Here is a 20,752-nt window from a genome sequence, read left to right as displayed (position 1 = left end):
TCACTGTGGACCTTCACAGAAAAAGTCAAAGTTGCTATTGTCCTCATGGCTACTCCGGGTTCCAGATCTTCTTCAGGCCTAATATCCCATTCCCTTATGCTGTGACTGACTCCCAAATTCTTTAAAGTCTTTTTCTTTTTTACTTTACTAGCTTTAGTTCCAGTTTTTCATTTGTAAATATGAGCTTTAAATAGACTACTTCCACAGCTTCACGAACTCCTTTGAACCTCATCAAACACAGGTAGACTAGCTAGCATCCCATATTGCAGAGACTGAAACTCAAAAGGTCCCACAAAATAGTTACTCAGTGAACAAGGAGGTGTTGACCACTGGATGTGGAACTGAACACAGGCCAAATGACATCTAGTTTAAACTTTTACCCAGTATATAAAAGGGCCCCACCCCATATTACACTAACATTAAAAAAAAAAAAAAAGTAAGAATTCTCATGTTGCATGTCAGAATACTTAATGTTATATATATATAAATAAAATTACTTGGTTATGTGCTTATTGTCTGCTTACAATTCCCCTTCCACCGAGAGAGGGGAGAAAAACATGAAACGAAAAAAACATAACAGAAAAAGAAGAACTGCAATCAAAAAATAAACAAATAACAACAACAACAAAGAAATTCACCCTGGTATTTACGGGGCTAAGTGGACTTCATCCCTTTGTAAGTCTTACATTACTGAAGTTCACAACCAAACCATAAGTGTTTTTTCTTTTAATAAATATTAACACGGAGAATCATTTTATCTGTTTCCAAGTATTATATGTGTGCTGTTGTTGCAAAATACCAGGTTTAGGTTTGTACTAAACTTTGATCTCTAAGTGCTAGAAATTTTCCATTTGTTATTACTTTACTGAATTATTACTTGGTATAAATTTATGACTACAGACCTTATTTTTAAACATAAAATGAGAATTGATTTACTGCTTCCAGAATAATTTATTGCTGAGGAGAATGATTTTTTAAAAGATCATTCAAAGAATATTAAGAATCTAAATCTCATCAGGGAATTCCAGTGGTGTGCACAATGGTTATTTATATAACTAAATGCAAAAATAACATGCAGCAGCTACTTTTATAATGACAGCTTTAAAAACACCTTTTGAAAATGAAAACAACTAAAATTAATCACAAATTTTCCACTAGATTTCATAACTAGATGTTTTAATTTACAGAATCCAGTTTGTTTCCCTTTATATTCCAACTTGTATTACTAACAACAGAAGATTCTATGTAATATCATCTAAAGGAATCATAAAATAGATAAAAAAAAAACTCTGTCCCACATTTCCCTTATATTTCCTTCCTACTACACTCTCTCCATTGAAAAACTTATACTAAAATAGATAATTATATCCTTTTATTTTTCCATTATGCTCTAAGAATAAAAACTGAAATCCCCACAGCATACAAATTAAATTTTAAATAAAAACATAACGTCACTCAGTTCTGTTTTTCCTATGAAGAGCCAACAATTTTGTTCACATACTGCATGCAGCCTAAAATGGGGGGGAGGAGGTCTTTGAAATGGAAATGGACAAAGAGGTCACACAAAAATTCAAGTTGTACAGAAACTTGAAAGCACCCCCCCCAAAAATGACCACTTACAATTAAGTATCAAAGTCAGCAGACAAAATAAATGCAGGAAGAATATTTTTTAATTGTTGTCTGTGCTTTTTCTTATATGAAATGGTACCACATTAATAAATGGTACAGCATTGTCAGAAACGTCATTTAGCTGATTAGAAAAACTAGCATTTTTTTTTTCCTGTTGAAGCAGGAATCCTGCCCCAGTGGGATACATTTTTTTTTTAAATCTTGGTATATGAAGATGAACCCATTAAATGCATGCTAAATAATTAATAAAGAGGTGTGGAAAATAAGGAAGCAGATGTGTGTTAATGCAGACCCAACGAGCTGGGTTGAGTGCAAGGGATTGAGCCAGCAGAGAACTGGCACCCCTTCTGCTACTCTTTGGAGCATCTGTCTTCCCCAGCCTCCTTGCATGAACCAAACTCCTAAAGAAAAAAAAAAAAGTCATACATTGAACAAAAACTGCCTAACTCTCCTTACTGCTCATTATTTTTCAATCCACTAGTAAAAAAGAAGTGAATTAATTTCATGGAAATAGTTCTCAAAAGAATTAGTGAAGGGGCACTTGACAGCTCCCGCTTACTCTAAATAAAAACAGGTATGATTTAGTAAAATAACAAGAGACCTCTGTCATCTATTTGCAGTAATTACTGTGTTAACAAGCAGGACTCTCTTCTTCCTTTGTTTACATTTATTTACAAACTGTAAGTTTCATCAATGAATCAATTACAGAATCTAAAGAAAAAGTAAAGCAGATGTTTTATAGTAAAAGCAAATCACCGTCAGGATGGAGGGAGAAGTCATCCTCACAGGGTTATAAGTTTTACAAAAACAATGACTATTATAACATGGGAGTTTTTTCCAAACCCTTTTGGAGTACGTTAAATGAAACAAATAGGAAGTCATTAAGATTAAACATCAGCAGCAAAAGGCTGCTTTGTTAATAGCAGAAGGTATTTAGACAATGTAAAAATGAGCCCAAGTGACCATGTTAGGCAATTACAGTTGCCTTAAGAAGAAGAAGAAGCCTATCCAGTTGTGACTAAATTCAGAAGTCAATGATGTGGCTAAAGTCCAAACTTTTAATGGCAAGATTAAGTTGGTAAAGAGGAAAAAAGGGGGGGCATGATTCTGACCACTACATAACCAGCAACTCACTCCATGTATGAAGATAAGGAATATTCATTTAGCATGTGATCAAATATTGAATCAAACTGAAGAAGACAGACATGGAATTATCCAGCCCAGTGTCTAAGACATGGTAGACACCCAACAAATGATCTTTCCTTCCTTCTTTTCTTTCTACTCCCTCCAGTCATTGACTCATTGCCTTACAGCCCTCTTGACATTTTCAAGTATATAGGTCTGTCTTCTCCGTACACCTGGACTAAAACACTGTTTCATTCATAGACAGATATGTGTTCTTTTAATTCTACCATATGGCTCACAGGTGCTATCCACAAATGCCATGGATTATAGGTGGGACTGATTGAAAGTTCAAGAACGATATGACAGGGCATACTTGGATGCTCTTGTCTGTGTCAGAGAATACCCATCTAAAAGTTATTTAAAAATAGCTTTTATCTTAAATATTATTGTCATCATTATTTTGCCTGAGGTAGGACGCTGACCTCTTTTCCTTACTTTGTTCTGTTACCCTAGGCTTATCACCTTCCTCATAGTTACAAGACAATGGAGCAGTGCCAAGTATCATGCTCTCAGGCAAGAACAGGTCTCTCTCTTTTTTATCAGGGACAAACATCTTTCCCAGAAGTCCCCCAACAGATCTTCCCTCATAGTTCTTTGACCAGAGCCTGTCATATGGCCACTGCCACCTGCAAAGGAAGCTAGGACAGCAAGTAAGTTGGGAGGGAGTCCTGCCAGTGTGCAAGAAAGAGAAGAGAATGAAGACTGAACAGATAATAACTGCAACATTGTTACAGAAGATGATGAGTTGGGTCATTTATAATGCTTATAAATAAAAAAGCTATAAGTATAATATACATCTAGTCCTATGGACTGAATTCTTTCCCCCAAAAACTTATGCTGAAGCCCAAATCCTCAATGTCACAGTATCTAGAGATAGGGCCTTTAAGTTAATTAAGGTTAAAGGGAATAATATGGGACCCTCACCAAATAGGCCTGGTGCTCTTACAGGAAGAAGAAAAGCTGTCTCTTTCCAACATGTGAGAGCACAGTGAGATGGTGGCCATCTACAAGCCAGGAGGTAGCTCTGACCAGGAGCCAAAAACGGCCAGCAGCTTGGTCTTTAGACTTCCCATCATGAGAGAAGTCCTCTTCTGTGGCTTAAGCCACCCAGTCTGTAGTACTTCGTTATGGCAGCCAAGCAAACTAATACATCTAGGAAAGAAAAACCTTGCCACCCTGCTTTCTTCAGGGAACCCTACATGGCCGAATGAGGAGTAGTACAAACTGGCAATATTCCAAGAGCTATTTGCCTGCCTCTTTGCGTGGCTGGTTCATGAGCATTCTCCTACTTCAGCCCCATCCCCAAAGATCAATCTTTGAGAGGTTTTTTTACTTAAGTAAACAGTCACTTGGTTTAAGTCCTAATCTTCTTAGATCCAAAGCCAGCAGTATCTCTGGAGTGTAACAGTCATTCCATTGCCAAAGTATCAGTGCAATATGTGTTAACATAAAGCTTTCAAAAGGAGACAAAAAACAGAAAATCCCATGCCCGTCCATTCTTACATTTTTTCAAGCCAAGAGAAAATGTTACGAAGAAAACGGCTGCAAAGGTTCAGTGTTCGTTTCTCAGTGAATTAGGAAACCAAAAAAAGAAAAAAAAAAAAAAAAAGAAAAGAAAAACATTGTGCTATATTATCACTTTCCAGTTTCTGGCCAAACCCCTGTAGTTTTCATCATGCATCATTTTTGTGATTAATGATGTGCACCCAGTTAATGGAAAACAGCAGATTAGGTTTCCACTAATAGTTTTGAAGTTATGTCTGCCTGCCTCATTTAGTAACAACCTCACTGTTCAGTAAGAAACTAATGGATTTAATCCCAAAGCAGAACTGAGTTTTATGCATACAAGACAGGTCAGATTTCCAGACTGGAGAAAATTACACTTTTAGAGGTGTGTTGATCTTCAGTTGAAATTTAACACTGAGATAATGCCTCATAATATTTTGGGTATTTTTTTTCTTTTTATTTCTATTTGGTGATCAATTTGAAATTTTACAGTACTCACTTGAGGCCTATAAAAATAGGTAGAATTAGCAATTTGTAACCATGGCAAATAAAAAAAAATATGATATGATACTTCCTATAATTAGTATACTGAACTGAAAAGACATTTATTGCTCTGAAGACACAGGTGAGAAACAGTTCCTTATATAATTACAACACTTATATCATAAACAAAATTTACACTTGCTTGTTCTCTTTCATTGTAGAAAATGTTGGCTCCAAATTACTGTATTTTTAAGAAAAACAACGTGGTACAGTGAAAAGTATACTAATCTAGAAATACAGGAATCTAGAGACAACTATTAGAGTTCCATTTATGCCTTAATTTACTTTGGAAACAAATCTATCTTTTGTTTTCATTTTCTCCACAATATTTTACACTTATTTGTCTTAAGTCATTTAACAAATGCTATATTGTCTGAAGTTCCATCTCTGTGTATCTCACATTTCCCATCTGAACTAGGCCCCCTAATGGCAGACCCCACATCTGATTTACATTTTTATCTCCTCCAGTGCCCACTAGAATGTAAACTTCCGGAGAAAAGGGACTTGCCTATATGTCCCCAGGGGCTAGGAAGGTGTAACCTCACATTAATAAGCTGTCGAATAAGTGGATAATTTATTTTTATTTATTTGAGAGAGGGAGAGAAAGCACAAGTGTGGGGGTAGGGAGAAGTAGATTCCCTGCCAAGCATGGAGCACAAGGTGGGGCTCGATCCCACAACCTTGAGATCATGACCTGAGCCAAAGTCAGACACTTAACCAACTGAGCCACCCAGGCAGTCCAGAAGACATTTTAATAAACACAAAACCTATGGGCACCTGGGTGGCTCAACTGGTTTAGCGTCTGTCTTTGGCTCAGGGATCCAGTCCCATAACTGGCTCCCTGCTCAGCGGAGAGTCGGCTTCTCCTTTGACCTTTGCCGTTCCCCCTGCTCCTGTGCTCTCTATCTTTCTCAAATAAATAAATTAAACACAGACACAGACACAGACACAGACACACACACACACAGACAAACACAACCCCTAGGGTCCTGGGATCAAACCCTGTGGTGGGCTCCCTGCCTCCCTCCCTCTCTTCACCATACCCCAAGCCCCCGCTCAAGTGTTCTCTGTCTCTGAAATAAATAAACAAAAATTTAAAAATAAATAAATAAACACAAAACCCAAAAAGAATGACATGGAGGAAGGCAGATGAATAGGCAAAGCACAGAGAATTTTTAGGGCAAATGAAAATCCTCTATGACACAACAATGATGGATACATGTTATTATATACTTGTCCAAACTCTTAGGCTGCACAGCACCAAAGTAAACCCTAAAATAAAATTACTATGAATTTGAGTGATTACTACTTGTCAGTTTAGGCTCATCCATTGTAATAAATGTCCTACTGGTGGGGGATGGTGATAACGCGGTAAGCTGTGCATGTGTGGGGACAGGGGGTTTATGAAAAAGAAAAGAAAAAGAAAAAAGTCTTGAGGAAAAAAAGTGAACAAACAAAAATGGCATGTTTTCAAAACAGAAAAAGAAAATGCAGAGAAACAGAAGAAAATGCTGAGCATATATTAAACCCAATAGATTTTGCCAATGTTTTATCTACCCATCATGTTAATCTAACTTTATGGTAAACACATGCTTTGTGTCAGATACCTTTCTAACCACAATATGTATATAAGATACGTGTTATTGATTTATCAGATAAGGAAACTGTACTCAAAAGAAAAGCTACAGGCTGTACAACTGCTAAATAACAGAGTCAAGATTCACCCAGGAAGAAATGGCTCCAAAGTCCATGAGTCTTATACTGATCTAACAAGTAACCAAAATTCATAAATTGGCCTCTATTTCATGATTTCATAGTTTTTTTTTTTTTCCTTTTTCAAATAAGAGTTCAACTTTCTTGAGAGTTTTTAACCTGGTATCTCCTCATTATTAAACAGTCCACAAGATACTTAATTTCTTGTTTGGGCATCTTTTGTTTAAGCATCTAGCTAGTTGAAGTTTCTAGGGAGGGTAAATTACACCAAAGATAAACTACATCTGTTTGAGATTTTTCAACAGAAAAAGGAAAAAAAGGGGGGGGGGAGCTAGCTTAAAGAGAGGTTTTTTTTTTAAAATCCACTTCTAGGAGTATGATATTTATATAAAAATTATCCTATACTAATTAAAAGTAATAGCACCCTGGCATAATTTTCTTTTTGATTGTTGTTGTTGTTGAAGTGGATGATAAGGAATGTACTGGAGGGATGGTCAGGTAACTAATGGCTCAGGCAAAAAAAAAGGATTTTCCACTGGAAGTGTGAAAAAAAAGGGAATCCAAAATAATGAGAAAATTTAAAAAAAAAAAACTTAAAAGAAGTTTCAGAGAGTGTAAAATCTCTGGAGAATTGAAGTTGAATAAACTGTGGAACCAGGAAGAATAGTTTCTATGCATATCACAGCTTACTTAATCTATAGTCTTGGAAAAAATTTTAAAAATGCAGTGTTTCTCTAGGAATTAAAAAGTAGGTAGTAGGCTTCTAATATACATAGCACAATGTGATGCCTACATTTTAGTTTTTAAAAATCCATAAAGATTCTGCATTAAGCAATAGTCAAAAGTTTTTCATGCTATTTCCTAATAGCAAAAAGTATTACATAAATACAGTTTATGTTATGCTGGTGTTTCTAATAACTGATACACAGGTACAACTAGTTACCTAAAGGACAGAATCAATGTAATAATCAATCAAGTAATCTACTGAGCACGAAGCACATGAATAAAAATTATTCTACTCTGTTTTTTGTTCTCAATGATTGTTAAGTTTTGCGGGTTAAGGAAAAAAGATGTGGAAGTAAAGTAATTTTTCACTTAAGTAATGATCTATTGCTCAAATTTCAATCTGCAAGAAAGAAATGTTTACCCCCAGGTTCCAAGTTATATAGTAATCTTTTTCTCTGATAAGGCATCTCCAAAAAGATCTCCCTGGCCAGGTTAAAACTTGCACACGTACTTTTTGCCCTGCTTACTTAAAACACCATAGGTACACATAACCCTAGGGAGCTTTGTCATGCAAAAGGACACTGAACAAAGAAGCATGAAGTCCATGACAGTGTAACTCAACATTAAAATTAATATTACAAAAGCGTGTGCCATAAGAAAATGTTATTAAAATATCAATGACTCAAAGACAGATCTTGCAAAAAATAAGAAAAGGTAATTAATTATATGTACGCTATTTCTTAGTCGTGAAGGCATATTAGCATGTTCCCTAGATAGATTATTTGTTGGATTTATCAAAATCCACTTCTATGTTTTTCTTTAAAGATATAACTAACAATCTGATTCCTTAAAAACAATCTATACAGATAGCAAATAGCAGTGCTGAATACAGGCAATCTGACTCCAGAAATCAAATTTTGAACAATTTTGCTAATTTGTTATTTGAGTTTAAATTTATTTTAAGGAGGCTGAACTGGCTGACAGTTTTCTTCTGTTACATCAGAGCTTTTTCTTTTCAGTAATAAGCTCCAATAACAGGTTCTAGTGAAGTCACTGAAAGGACAGTGGATTGTGAGGGTGAACCAGCAAATGATGACCCACTGTTGTCAGAGATGAGCCCAACGATCTTGCTTCCAGTGCCTTAGCATTAGTTTCATACACTTCCAGCCACCTACCTACCACGTGCTGCCCTCCCAGAGCTGGGGGCCCTGGAAGAGCAGATAGCTTTCCTACACTGAAGAACAACATCCTTCAGCTCAGGAATAACAGAATCAAGCAGTACCTGAAGAAAATCCATTACAATCTCAATAGACACATAACCCTGAACAAAGAACCTTACCTGTGGAACGAGAACTATGAAGTAAGAGACCTTTTAATAAAATAGAAAAATCAATTCACGACAAAGCAATTAAAACAATGTATTATGTTTCCTCCCCCAGGAATAAAGACAAGGTTCACCTGAAGAAATTGTTCATTTTTTTAAAAAAGCATAAATGAATTGTTCTTAGCTTATAAATTACCCAATGGCCACAATAAAATATACTTTTACATTATACATTCTCATTAGGTTCTGTAACAAATTATAAATAGACAAGTTTCAAATCCCAAGACCTAAGGCAAAAGTGAACTTTCAAAAGAGGTAATTTTATTTTTCTGTGTCCAGGGACAGGTTTTCCCCGCTACTGAAAGTATGGGGTCCTTATGAGACTTTTCATAAACCTAAACAGAAAAAGAAGCAATTACATTAATTTATATGGAAAATTTTTGAGCATTCCAGACCCAAAAATAACTCTTTGCCTTTTTTGATACCTTAGGACACATCTTGCTTACAGATGCGCAAAATAAATGCAGATAAAGCACAGATGCTCACACAGTTCAAAGCTATGGCAGCTTGATGCTAAGATATTGAATGCAGTTCCTGGAGAAGGAGCTTGGCGGGTCCCCCCTTGCAGCTGGGCTGTGGGCTGGCTGCTTCCATAATGGCTGGCTACAAAACAAAGTCTGCCCACTACTTTAGCTTTTCACTTTTCTCAGAAAAGTGGAAATCCTTTTTAGATTTCTTTCGGTTAGCATAATGGTTTACTAAAACTTCACTTTAGTAAAAGCAAAGGGGCATAAAGCGATATTGGGTGGATAGTTCTACTGAACCTTATAGGGAGGATTTTGAACAATTCTCCAAACTGGTAAATGATCACTTTTTTTGTTAAACCATATAAAATCAGCCTCGCAAAATATAAAGTAGATATATTATGCATTGTCCAGTTTAATTATAATAAAATGAAGTATTTCTGGGGAAAAAAAACGAAGACATGTGGACAACTTTTCCTTTTTTGTTTGCTTATTTTGAAACTACATGTAACTGATAAAAATTTAAATAATTATTCAAAAAGCCTCCCCCTTGTATAATATAATTCATGAAACACTATTTCATGTTTAGTTTCAAATGTTATTGTCAGAAGTCAGCAAACAAATTCAGTCTGAATAATGCACTCAAATAAAAAGGACTTTTTCTTCCTGAACAGAGACAAGAAAATAAATCTGTCAATAAGCAGCTCTTAGTCAACCAACCAACAAATTTCGTACCTAAAACTACTATTTTTCAGTATGTGGAAAGAGTCTCACTACTTTGAAGGTTGTGTGCCAATGTTTTAAACATTTCCTCAAGAACAGGGCAAAAGGAGGGCGGAAGAGATGATCTCTGTTCCAGGGTGCTAGTATTTACCTCTATTACATACACAGTGAGATCCAATGACATGAAAACATAAACCAGAAAAGCATAGATGATTACCTGATATTCATTGGGCCAAAAGGTGCTCACTGCTAGCTCTGCCCGAAGCCAATCTCTACCTGTGAATCCAGTCACATTCCAAATTGGATTGGCAAGAGGTCCTTTATTCACCCTAACCAATATGTTCAAAGTGCCAGGATTCAACCCTTTCTGGCTATATAACAGGTAACTGAAATCAATACAGTGCGTGTCATTCTCCTTCATCGTAGGCAGCTGAAGTCTGGCTTTTTCTCCAGGGTCATGATCTGAAGAGTCCACTATCATATAGGAACCTGAAATGACATTACATATAATAGAGCTAAATAGACAGATAAACAAAAGGAATCTCTAATAACAGGAAAAAATGCTAAAAAAAAATACGAATCCATTTTCTGCATTATATTTAACTCAAAAGGGCTATTTTCCAGAACAGAACCATAGAAAAATATAAAACAAGTGGGTGAACTCAATTTTTAGTAACAGATATTGTTCAAAATACGTAATACGTATCAATTCGTTTGCTCTCTGAAACAACCTGTTTTACAAACTAGTAAACTGAAGTACAATTAGTAACTTATTCAAAGTCAAATAGAGTAGGTAGAGTCTGGTTCAAATCCCAATCCCAAACCTGTAGCCTAACCAAACAAAGGTCTTTCATTATCAAACATGCAAACAAATAGGAGCAATACCTTTTCAGCCTGGCTTACATAGAGGGAGCATCCTTCCCTTTCCCTATCATACTAGTCTTGCAGAGAGATGGCTTAACTAAGTGTCGGCACAATCCTTTCTGATTTCAGATCCCAAGATCATCATTTACATAACCTGGGTGACTAACCACTTGATCTTAAGTTTAGGAATAAGGATTCTTTGCAGTGTACATGTTGAGGAGAGAAGTTGAAAATGTCAATTTTTTAGATCTAAGAATCTGACACGTGGTGGATTCGCCTTCTTTAAGTCTCGCCCACTAAGCTACCAGCTAACCACGATGGCCGCTGGTCCCAATTCTGCCACAGTCCTCCCATTAAGACCCTCGGAGCTGCAAGAAACCTGCCTTGAAAACACTAGTCTAACTCCATTACCTTTGATTTAATAAATATTTCTTGGTTGTCTCTCATAGGACATAAGAAGTGCCAACCTCACAGCACCTCACAGTTCCACCCTCAAACACACAGTCTTAGTGATAAGTACAAGCATGAAGCTTGAACATCAGCTGCTGCTATTAGTCCAAGAACCTCTGCAGAAAAACCACAAGATTTTCTCACATCACTGTGGATTTTAAGAAAGATGCATATCACAAAAATGACAATATACCTATTTGTCACACTTAATGTAGACTGCAAAATTTTACTATAATGTTCCCCCTAGGATGTAATTTTAACCAGAACATATTAGGTGTAGAATTACAGAATCCACTGTTACAAGGATTACACCCGAACCTCTCTTCCTGACCAATCAAACCTGTTCTGTTCCCTCCTTAAAACATAGTCACTTTCACATTATACACTAAATATTCATTGATTACCAGTCTAACTAGTTCAATGTACCCCCAAAGCAAGTTCAATCATGACAGATAAGAGGACTTTTACTACTTAAGAAACTGAAATTTCAAATCTGATGAATTCCCATTCTAGAGCTCAGAACTTACGTAAAGATTTCCTATGATAACACTACCAGTTACCAGGCAAAGTGCAGAATACGTTTACTATAGTGGTGGTTACTGATATTACTTCCACTTGATTTTTCTCTGTATTCATCTTCTCTTGTAACCTGAAATTGTCTTTTTTTATTTCTTCCTCATTCTCACAGATTGCAGGCAGAGTAATAGAATAAATTGGTCATGTATATTTTTGGAGAAATTACATCTTTTTTTTTTTTAAACAGGATATCCTGGATCCCAACCCAACTTATACAAGCAGGATGTCTCTATTCTTGGTTATACTCACATTCTGAGGTCCATGTCTGATTTGCCAGGATGTCTTTCAGACTCACCAAAGCAGAGCTGACCAATGACCAGGCCTAAGATCTTAGACAAGTTACTTACTGTTATTGGACCTCAGCTTCTTCACAAACCTGTGACTTATTTCTTCACTGCCAGACAGATTTGTTTGTTGTTGTTGTTGTTGTTTTCAGTGATATGTTATGGCAGTAGTGAGTTTAAATTATTCTTACAAGTCTTCATCAATTATGGCTTCTGACTGTCAATTTCAAGGTACTGCTCTTTAACTGACTTATGGGCTTTCAAATAGTTTTTTTTTTTCCATTATAAAATAAACTTTGGCATAAAATATGCTTTGTCAAACATCTTAATTACATACTGTGTTACTTGCCATTAAGACCATTTAGCAATTTTCATCCAGTTGCACTTTTAAGCTATGATAATTTTCTTATTAAGGAAATGGGATGAGCAAAGTATATTAATTTGTAGGAATTACCAATTGGATCATTAGAAAAGACAAAAGTCATAAAATAAAAGCTTGCTCAAACTACTCCAGCATTTCAATACAAGCTAATTTAAAAAAAAAAAAAGTGCTGCTATTTTATTTCTATAGAATGTTTAAGCTAAATGAGCTTCTTTCAATACAATCTTATTATTGCTACATTTTCTGAGTGTTATCAAATAATATGCATTTATTGCATGGCTCCAGAAAGGAAGAAGCAAGCACTAGCACCAAAGAGCCAACCAAACACTTCTGCCAGCTGATTTCATACAGTGGCAATTTACCCAGCAGGCACCACGAAGGTAGCTGCCTATTTGACAGAAGATTTACTTTCATCATCCCAAACATAGAGAATACTATGCTATTCTTATCAACTTCTAAAAATTACTTCTACAGTCTCCCAGAATAACTGGCTGTAACACTTAGAGTCAGGAAATTCTACAGTATACATTTCCCTCACTTTTATGTCCTAATTTAAGCTTACTTGCTATAGTTCTGTCACCAACTAACTAATCCCTCAGGTTTCTAATAAGAGTTCAGTTCTATTTAGTTGTGATTTACCTATCTCAAGACTTAATAATGAAACATCTGTGCCAAATATGCATTATGTAGTAACTTTTAATCAATGTGATTTCTTTAATGCGGCCTTACAAATATTCCTTATGGTCTCCGGAGCAACAGAGGTATCAAATATATCATTTAAGACATAAAAGAAAAAGTATTAGGCTTATGATAATATTTTTTAAGAAGTATAACTTTTCTGTAGAGCATTCTGACAATGAGAATCAAAAACCTGAAAAGAAATAGATGCTCTCACAATTTGGAGGATTTGATCCTCCAAACCAAAGGATGTAAACTAGATAAACAATCTGTATTGTTTAGGATACAATATTGTTTAGGATGTCCACCTCATCATGACATTATTCAAAACAGAAAAACAGGGGCACCTGGCTGGCTCAGTCGGTACTGCACTCGATCTTGATCTTAGGGTTATGGGTTTGAGTCCCACTGCTGGGTGCAGAGATTAATTAAACGTAAAATCTTTTAAGAAGTATAAAATAAAAAATAAAGCAAAGAAAAACAAAAGTATTTTAAATGTCCAATAACAGGCAATGTAAGATTATGGTAAATCAGTTTGATGAATAATTCTGCAGTCATTAAAAACAAATAACAAAAACCACTTGGTGGAAGATATTTGCAATATGTTAAGTAAAATAAGCAGTTTATAAAATATTATACCCATTTTGAAAAACCATATATATAAACTAAATACAACTGTGTAAATGTGTGTATTCATAAAGGTACACATACACATGCACATATGACAAGAAAAAAAGAATATATAACAAAAAGTTAACTGTATTATCAAAAGGGACCTATAATTGTCATCTCTTTTTCTTATTTTCATGTGCATTCACTGAATGTTCCATAATGAACATGCAATAGATTTGAACTTTAAAAAAAGAGAGACTGCATGAAGACTATCTTATGTAAGTAACATCAAATAAAAATAATACTTAATAAATAAACATAGGTATTTGCCTTTTAAAAATAAATCCTATTTGTATCCTACAGATTAACAGCACCTTGGCTTTCAAAAAAACACAATACAAATATCATTCCTTATTAACATTCATTAAAAGAGGGAGGCAGTGAGTAAACTAGCAGTTTTTATTTTAAAAGAATAACCAAGAAAACAAGTCCCATATTCAAAAATGCCATAGTCTAATATCTGAATAAGTAAACCATGTCTTATGGATTTTATGTATTAATGAAAATCTTATCTTTAAGATATACTTCTAGGAATAACATAATAACACAGGAAATGGGATTAACTGCACAGAAAATAATGAATGATAAATAGGTTTCCATCCTTTAATACACTAACATAATATTTTTGTTAAGTTGATTCTTATTTAGAATCCACTGAAGGTGCCCTGTTAACTAAAACCGAAAGAAATGTCTACTTCTCAGCCTGGTACTGACGACCCTCCATGCTCTCTGCCATCGTAGCACCTCTGATCTCTCCAGTCTGACAGAGCCTCACTACTTTCCCCACACACCATACCAGTTTCTTCTCCAGAACGGGCTCAGCCCTCCGTAAGGAAGCCTCCTTCAGCTCATCCCTGTGCCAGCTCTTGCCCATTGATCTTCCTCAGCTCCCCGTCCTTATTGAGCTTTCCCTGCCTTGAAGCACTTTGATACACTGTCTGCCTTCCTGGTTCTGGCCCTTAATTCTGCACTCCTTTTGTACAAATTTTAAATAATTTATACAGGTATTGTTTATCCCCCTCAGAAGAATGATAGAAAGCGCCTAATTTATTCAGAGTCCCATCAGCAGAGAGAAGCCATACAGAAAATCTAACAGTGAAAGTATAATATAAGAATCATAAACTATGAGAAGAGAAACTCTAAGTTATAAAGAGAACCCTAACGTGTAACCACAATAGCATATAAAGGACAGACGTAGCAAGGGGAGGAAGGCTGCTGAGAAGCAGATCTCCTTAGAGAAGGTGTAGCTTTGCAGCCCACTGGATGGTGAAGGAAGTTGCTGGGCCACTCAGGCCAGAGCTGGTTCATGAGCAGGAAAGGCTCCCATGCATCAGGGTGCCATGAGGCCGGAGATGGGCTGTGGGCATGTAGGGAGGCCCACGGTGAGGTCAGCAGGCCTGGGCTGGGGCCAGAAGCACACTAAGGGGGCTGCATGAGCTGTGCACATCACTGGGCCACTGCCAGCTCTTCAATATTAGCATGAAAAGAACTAACATAGAAGCCCAATTCAAAGGAGTAGAAGCACCTTCCTGCTAAAATCCCTTCAGCACCCCCTATGGACAAACGACAACACACTGCAGGACAAACTGCATGGTGTTAAAGCTGCACTAGCTACAAAGGAGAAACATTTCAATGGTCAACCTCCACTACCACAGAGCAGGTAGTAAGGGGTGGGTTTGGAGCTGCAAAAGCAATGATCTGAAAACAGGCATAGCACCAAAGGAGGGCCTTACATGTTAGAAGTTCAGTAAGTAGCTATTAGTTGGTCATCTGGATGACTGAATAAATGAGGAGACAGACACCAGCTCTCAGTTATAGTAACATATGACTGTCAAGGCAGTGACAACTTTACCTTTATGTGAGGGAAATTATCAGAAGATGCCAAAACAACAGCAAAAAATACAACTGGAACTGGTTTGTGGTATTTTCAGACAGAATCGTTCAATGAAAGAGTACAATATTTGGAAGTACATACTTAACATTTTTACGAGAGCCACTCTTGTGTATATGAAAAACCTTCTATTAGAGCAAAGGTTCTGTAATATTTTAGTCTCAGGACCACTTTTACACTCTTAAAAATTATTGAGGACATTTTCAGAGAGCTTTTATTTCTATGAGTTCTAACCCTCAATCCTGACCATAATAGAAATTCAAACTGAGAAACTTCAAAAGGCTTATTAATTCTTTTAGGATTAGCAACAATAAATCCATTATATGTTCATCTGAATAACACGTTTTTATAAAAACTACCATATTTTCTAAAACAAACAAAAAATAATACGAAGAGAGGCGCCTGGATGGCTCAGTTGGTTAAAAATCTGCCTTCAGGGGCGCCAGGGTGGCTCAGTAGGTTAAGCCTTTGCCTTCGGCTCAGGTCATGATCTCAGGGTCCTGGGATCGAGCCCCGCATCGGGCTCTCTGCTCGGCAGGGAGCCTGCTTCCTCCCCCTTCTCTCCCTCTGCCTGCTTCTCTGCCTACTTGTGATCTCTGTGTGTCAAATAAATAAGTAAAATTAAAAAAAAAAAAATTGCCTTCGGCTTAGGTCATGATCTCAGAGCCCTGGGACTGAGTTCCACATCAGGCTCCCTGCTCACTGGGGAGTCAGCTTCTCCCTCTCCCTCTGCCACTCCCTACCCCCTGGCTCATGCTCTTTCTCTATGAAATAAATAAATAAATAAATAAATAATCATTTTTTAAAATGAAAAGAGCATTGTTTTACATTTTTGCAAATCTCTTTCATGTCTGACTTAATAGAAGACAGCTAGGTTCCTGTTTTTACTTATCCACTCAATCTGTTGTAATATCAGATATCATGTAGCCTCTGGGAAATATGACCATATACCCATGAGAAAATTGGAGAAAAAAGGGAAAGACAATATCTTACTGCTATTATGACAATACTTTTGACCATGCTGAACCCAAAAAGGGTCTTAGAAACACAGGACCACATGTGGAGAACCACTAAATATTAATATACATAATCCTTTTTATCTTTATGATCTAATGAGAACATTATCAGTGATTTTATTTATATTACATCTACTTCGCTCAGTCTCTGCAGGGTATAAAGATGTACTCTGAAATGAAAGTCTTCACTGGGATGACAGAGAATGAAAATCAAAAAATGCTGAATTTTTGTATATCAATATAAATATAAAGGTTCTATTGTTAACAGTCAGGCTTCATCAGAGAAACACAACCAACCGGACATACCACACACATAAATACACAGAAAGAGATTTATTAAAGGGAATGGTTTACATGATTATGTAGACTAAGAAATCCAGACCAATTATCCAGATATAGTTCCAGAGTCCAAAGTCTTAAGTAATAGTCTATCTTAATAAGAATTTTTGTGTGTTCTAAGGACCATTATGAATAGCTACCAAAGCACCAACACACTGCAAAACAGTTACTTCTTGGCATTGAGTGAGATTTTACTAGTAGGAACAAAGAACATGCCAGAAACCATTGGTATGAAAAAAAATCAGAGATGCTATACAGTAACATAATTTTGTGCCTTAGACAGCTTAAGAAGAAGCAAACAGGATCTCTGGATAAAGAGAACAGTGACAACTGAAATTGTGTTTTGGGGTCCCAGCTTATCTGGGGTGATTTCTTTGTTGTAAAATTAATGTCTCTTAAGCATTTCTGCTGCTGTTACCTTTGTGCTAAAGACAATGTCACTGTCTACTTTTTCATGTTTCAGCTTCATTTCCTTTATTGAAGTTTCTTCTCCTCATCCCATTTTTCTACCTCTGATTAGGTGGCAACATAATATATCAAGTGACTAAAATTAAGAACCTAGGAATCAGTTTGATTTTTCCCTGTCCTTCAGGTTCCCCTTATAACCCACTAGCAGTTTATTTGGTCTCTACGTCCAAACCATGTCCTCAATTCATCCACTTCTCTTCATCTACACTAGTTAATCCAACTCCTCTCATCTCTCAGGGGGGCGACTAGAACCACTCCCAACAGGTTTCATGACTCCCTACTCCTTTCATGGCTTCCTACTAGCAGTCCTACAATAGCTTTCTACAGACACCCAGATCCAATTTTCTCAAAACACACAATTAATCTTTTTTTCAGCTGTGCAGTGCAATGAGAATTAAATCCAAACTCTGCACTCTAGCCTATCAGCTTCAATACAATCTGGTCCCTGCCTTCCTCCCATGTTATCTCCTTCTCCTTTCTTCCCTCACTCAACATGCTCCAGGCTTCCTTCTGCCCATTAAAAATCCATGCTCATGCCTGTCTCAGGTTGGAGTACTCTACCCTCCACCGGATTACTTTTATCATTCAGGTCTTGGCATAAATGCCACTTATTGGTGAAGAGCTCCATGGCTTGTTAACTAAAGTAGTTCCTTCTAAGATACTTTTTTTTTTTTTTTCCATTTTGAGAGACAGAGAGAGAGCACATGAGCAGGGGCAGAGGGAGAGAGAATCTTAAGCAGGCTCCATGCTCTGTGTAGAGCCCAACTGAGGGCTGGACCTCAAGGCCCTGCGATCATGCTCTGAGCCCAAACCAAGAGTTAGACACTCAACTGCCAAGCCACCCAAGGCACTCCCTTCTAAGATTCTTTCTAACATGTCATTCTTTATTATTTCCTTCAAAGCACTTGTCACTTACTGAATTTGTTTACTTGAGTGAAAAACTCCACAAAAAATTCAGAATTCATGTATCTTGTTCATCTAAAAATCTAGAACAATGTCCGGAGCATCGGTATGAAACTGAATGTCTTCATGAAAAAATCTGACAACTCTTTATTGTTATTTCCTGTTCTGCATATCCTTAGCACTTCTATAATGCACTCTTATATACCAAATAAACAATATCTATCTGTGCATCTGTCCAGCCCCAGTGTAAGCTTTTCAAGATCAAGAACTTTCGTTTCCCACATTGTACCTAACAGAGGGATTTTTGTAGCTGTAAACTTTTGGTGAATTGAATTGAAGGCCAAAAAAAGGAAGAATCTCAAAAATGGTAACTGTGTTGGCTTTAATTCAAATATAAAACAAAGAAGAAAAAAAACAGAGAACCTGAAATGATCTTAAACAATGTTCTCAATCTTGACAATTCCCCTAGAAGGTTACTTTGGTAAGGCCAAGATAGGTGCTCTCACTTTTTTGCATGGTCTGTTATTAATTCTCTAACTTTCACATCCTATTATTTCTTAAGATTATGCCTCTCTTCTAATGGAATGCACTCCCTATGTCATATAACTTGTTTCCATAAGAATGAAACACCCATTACAAAATACCAGGGTGGGAAAAATAAACTTGTCTCTCAAACTTCAATACAAAACTACTGACTCTGCATCTTAGCAGAATGCAATTTTCAACAAATTTCTGTCCCCAGAATGTCCCTTCTATTGCCCTGGCAAAATATGAAACTGCTTCATTCATATTCTGCAGGAATAAAATTTCTTCTAATCCCTGAGAAGAACATCTTTGTATTTGTTCTAGGTATCCAACTGACATTTGAAAATAGGACAGCTGCTAAAACTTTCAGACAACACAAAACACTAAAAAGAAGGTTTCATGTAAAATTAGCACAATTCTTAGCAGAGTAGAGAGTTTACCTGCTACATGTTAAGATTTAGGAACTGGACCAAACATTGTGCTACAGTTTAATCTCCTTTCCCTACAACATCTTAGAAAGTAAAAGCAGGAATCTACCTGACACTTTCTTTGACCACCAGAACTTTCACTTTCCTCTGCAGGACATAGAAAACCTGCGCAGGAGGATTATTAGACATGTGACTGAATACCACCTGCCCCCTCCTCAGAAGAGGTTGATTTTACAATCTGCTGGGTTTTTCTCCCCAGGGTCTTTCAGGAGTCCAGTTTTCCTTACCTCTTACCCATCGTCTAGGTTGGGCAAATAATTTAACTTTTCTCAGTCTTAGTTTCCGTGTCTCGAAATCCTTCAACTGGTGCAGTCTGCTCTCAGGACTAACTGAGATTATCTACATGACATGCTAAAGTCCTTATTATTTGTCCCTTCAGATAGATTCATTCCTTTTTCCATCAAATAGTAGGTAAAATCAAACTGAAAAATGTAGGAAAAGAACATTTTCAGAGATAAAAAAATGAGATGACAATGTTATGGAGTAATATACTTAAAATCTTCCGATTCGCAGATGCTTGAACCTTTCTCAAGCTTTCTATTTACAACCTACCCAACCCCTTATGTCCCAGTGTATCAACCCTCCTTCTCAGTTCTTTCCTTCTATTCCTCTCTAACCTTCTTTTCTTACTTTCTTCGTTATTTTTGAAATCTCATGTAAACTTAGAATACTTTCCCCAGAAACACACATACACACACATGTTTACCAACAACTGTAAAGAACCACAGATCTAAGTTTAAGATCTCCTCTTAGATTTGTCGAATTTCTGAAATCCTGGCACTTACCCCATAACCCTCCAACCTACCTAGCTTTTATGTACTGTGATACTGAAATGTTTTGAGAAGTAGTTGCTAAAATGAAAAGCAACTTTAAGAGAATAATCAGAGTTACACTATCCCAAAAAGTAAAGGAGTCTTTGTCCTGTAGCCAATTTTGTAATCACTTGCCTTTTCAAAGGAACCCAAATTGGAAAGAACAGTGGAAGGTAAGAGAAGGTAGTACAGCCTGTGCTCTCTGGAAACTGTCTAACGGCTAAATATCATACTAACAATTCTAGCCTGTTGTCTGGATATACTGAGCCCTGTTAATAATAGAAGGCCAGAACTTATAGTTAGTAGTGAAAGCCTATTCAGTGCTCTATATTTCCATATAAATATATTTTTTTCAAAGTCAAAATACTCTACTTCATAATCACAGTATGCCAGAAGGTAGCAAAAATTTATTTTAACATATTACAAGAACTGTCTCTATTTGAGTCAACATTAAAAGAGATAATAACAACTATTCCTGAAAAGGCAATTAGCATGTAATGATCAATTAGAGAAGAATTCAGGTTGAGCAAA

At 36.5% G+C, this 20,752-nt stretch overlaps 1 protein-coding gene across 10 annotated transcripts in view; it reads right to left on the bottom strand.

The window, feature by feature from the left end:
* The window catches only part of PTPRK (protein tyrosine phosphatase receptor type K), a 586,903-nt gene that overhangs the window by 369,950 nt on the left and 196,201 nt on the right, over positions 1-20,752 (bottom strand). For all 10 annotated transcript variants that reach the window (XM_044249247.1, XM_044249183.1, XM_044249202.1 and 7 more), the window contains exon 3: positions 10,091-10,362. In XM_044249247.1, coding sequence (XP_044105182.1) covers positions 10,091-10,362 — 272 coding nt within the window. The remainder of the gene's footprint in view (positions 1-10,090; positions 10,363-20,752) is intronic.

Source organism: Neovison vison, chromosome 1, assembly GCF_020171115.1.
Source record: "Neovison vison isolate M4711 chromosome 1, ASM_NN_V1, whole genome shotgun sequence".
Taxonomy (NCBI): Eukaryota; Metazoa; Chordata; class Mammalia; order Carnivora; family Mustelidae; genus Neogale; species Neogale vison.
Note: the sequence above shows the minus strand (reverse complement) of the source record. Positions and strands in the feature narration are given on the sequence as shown.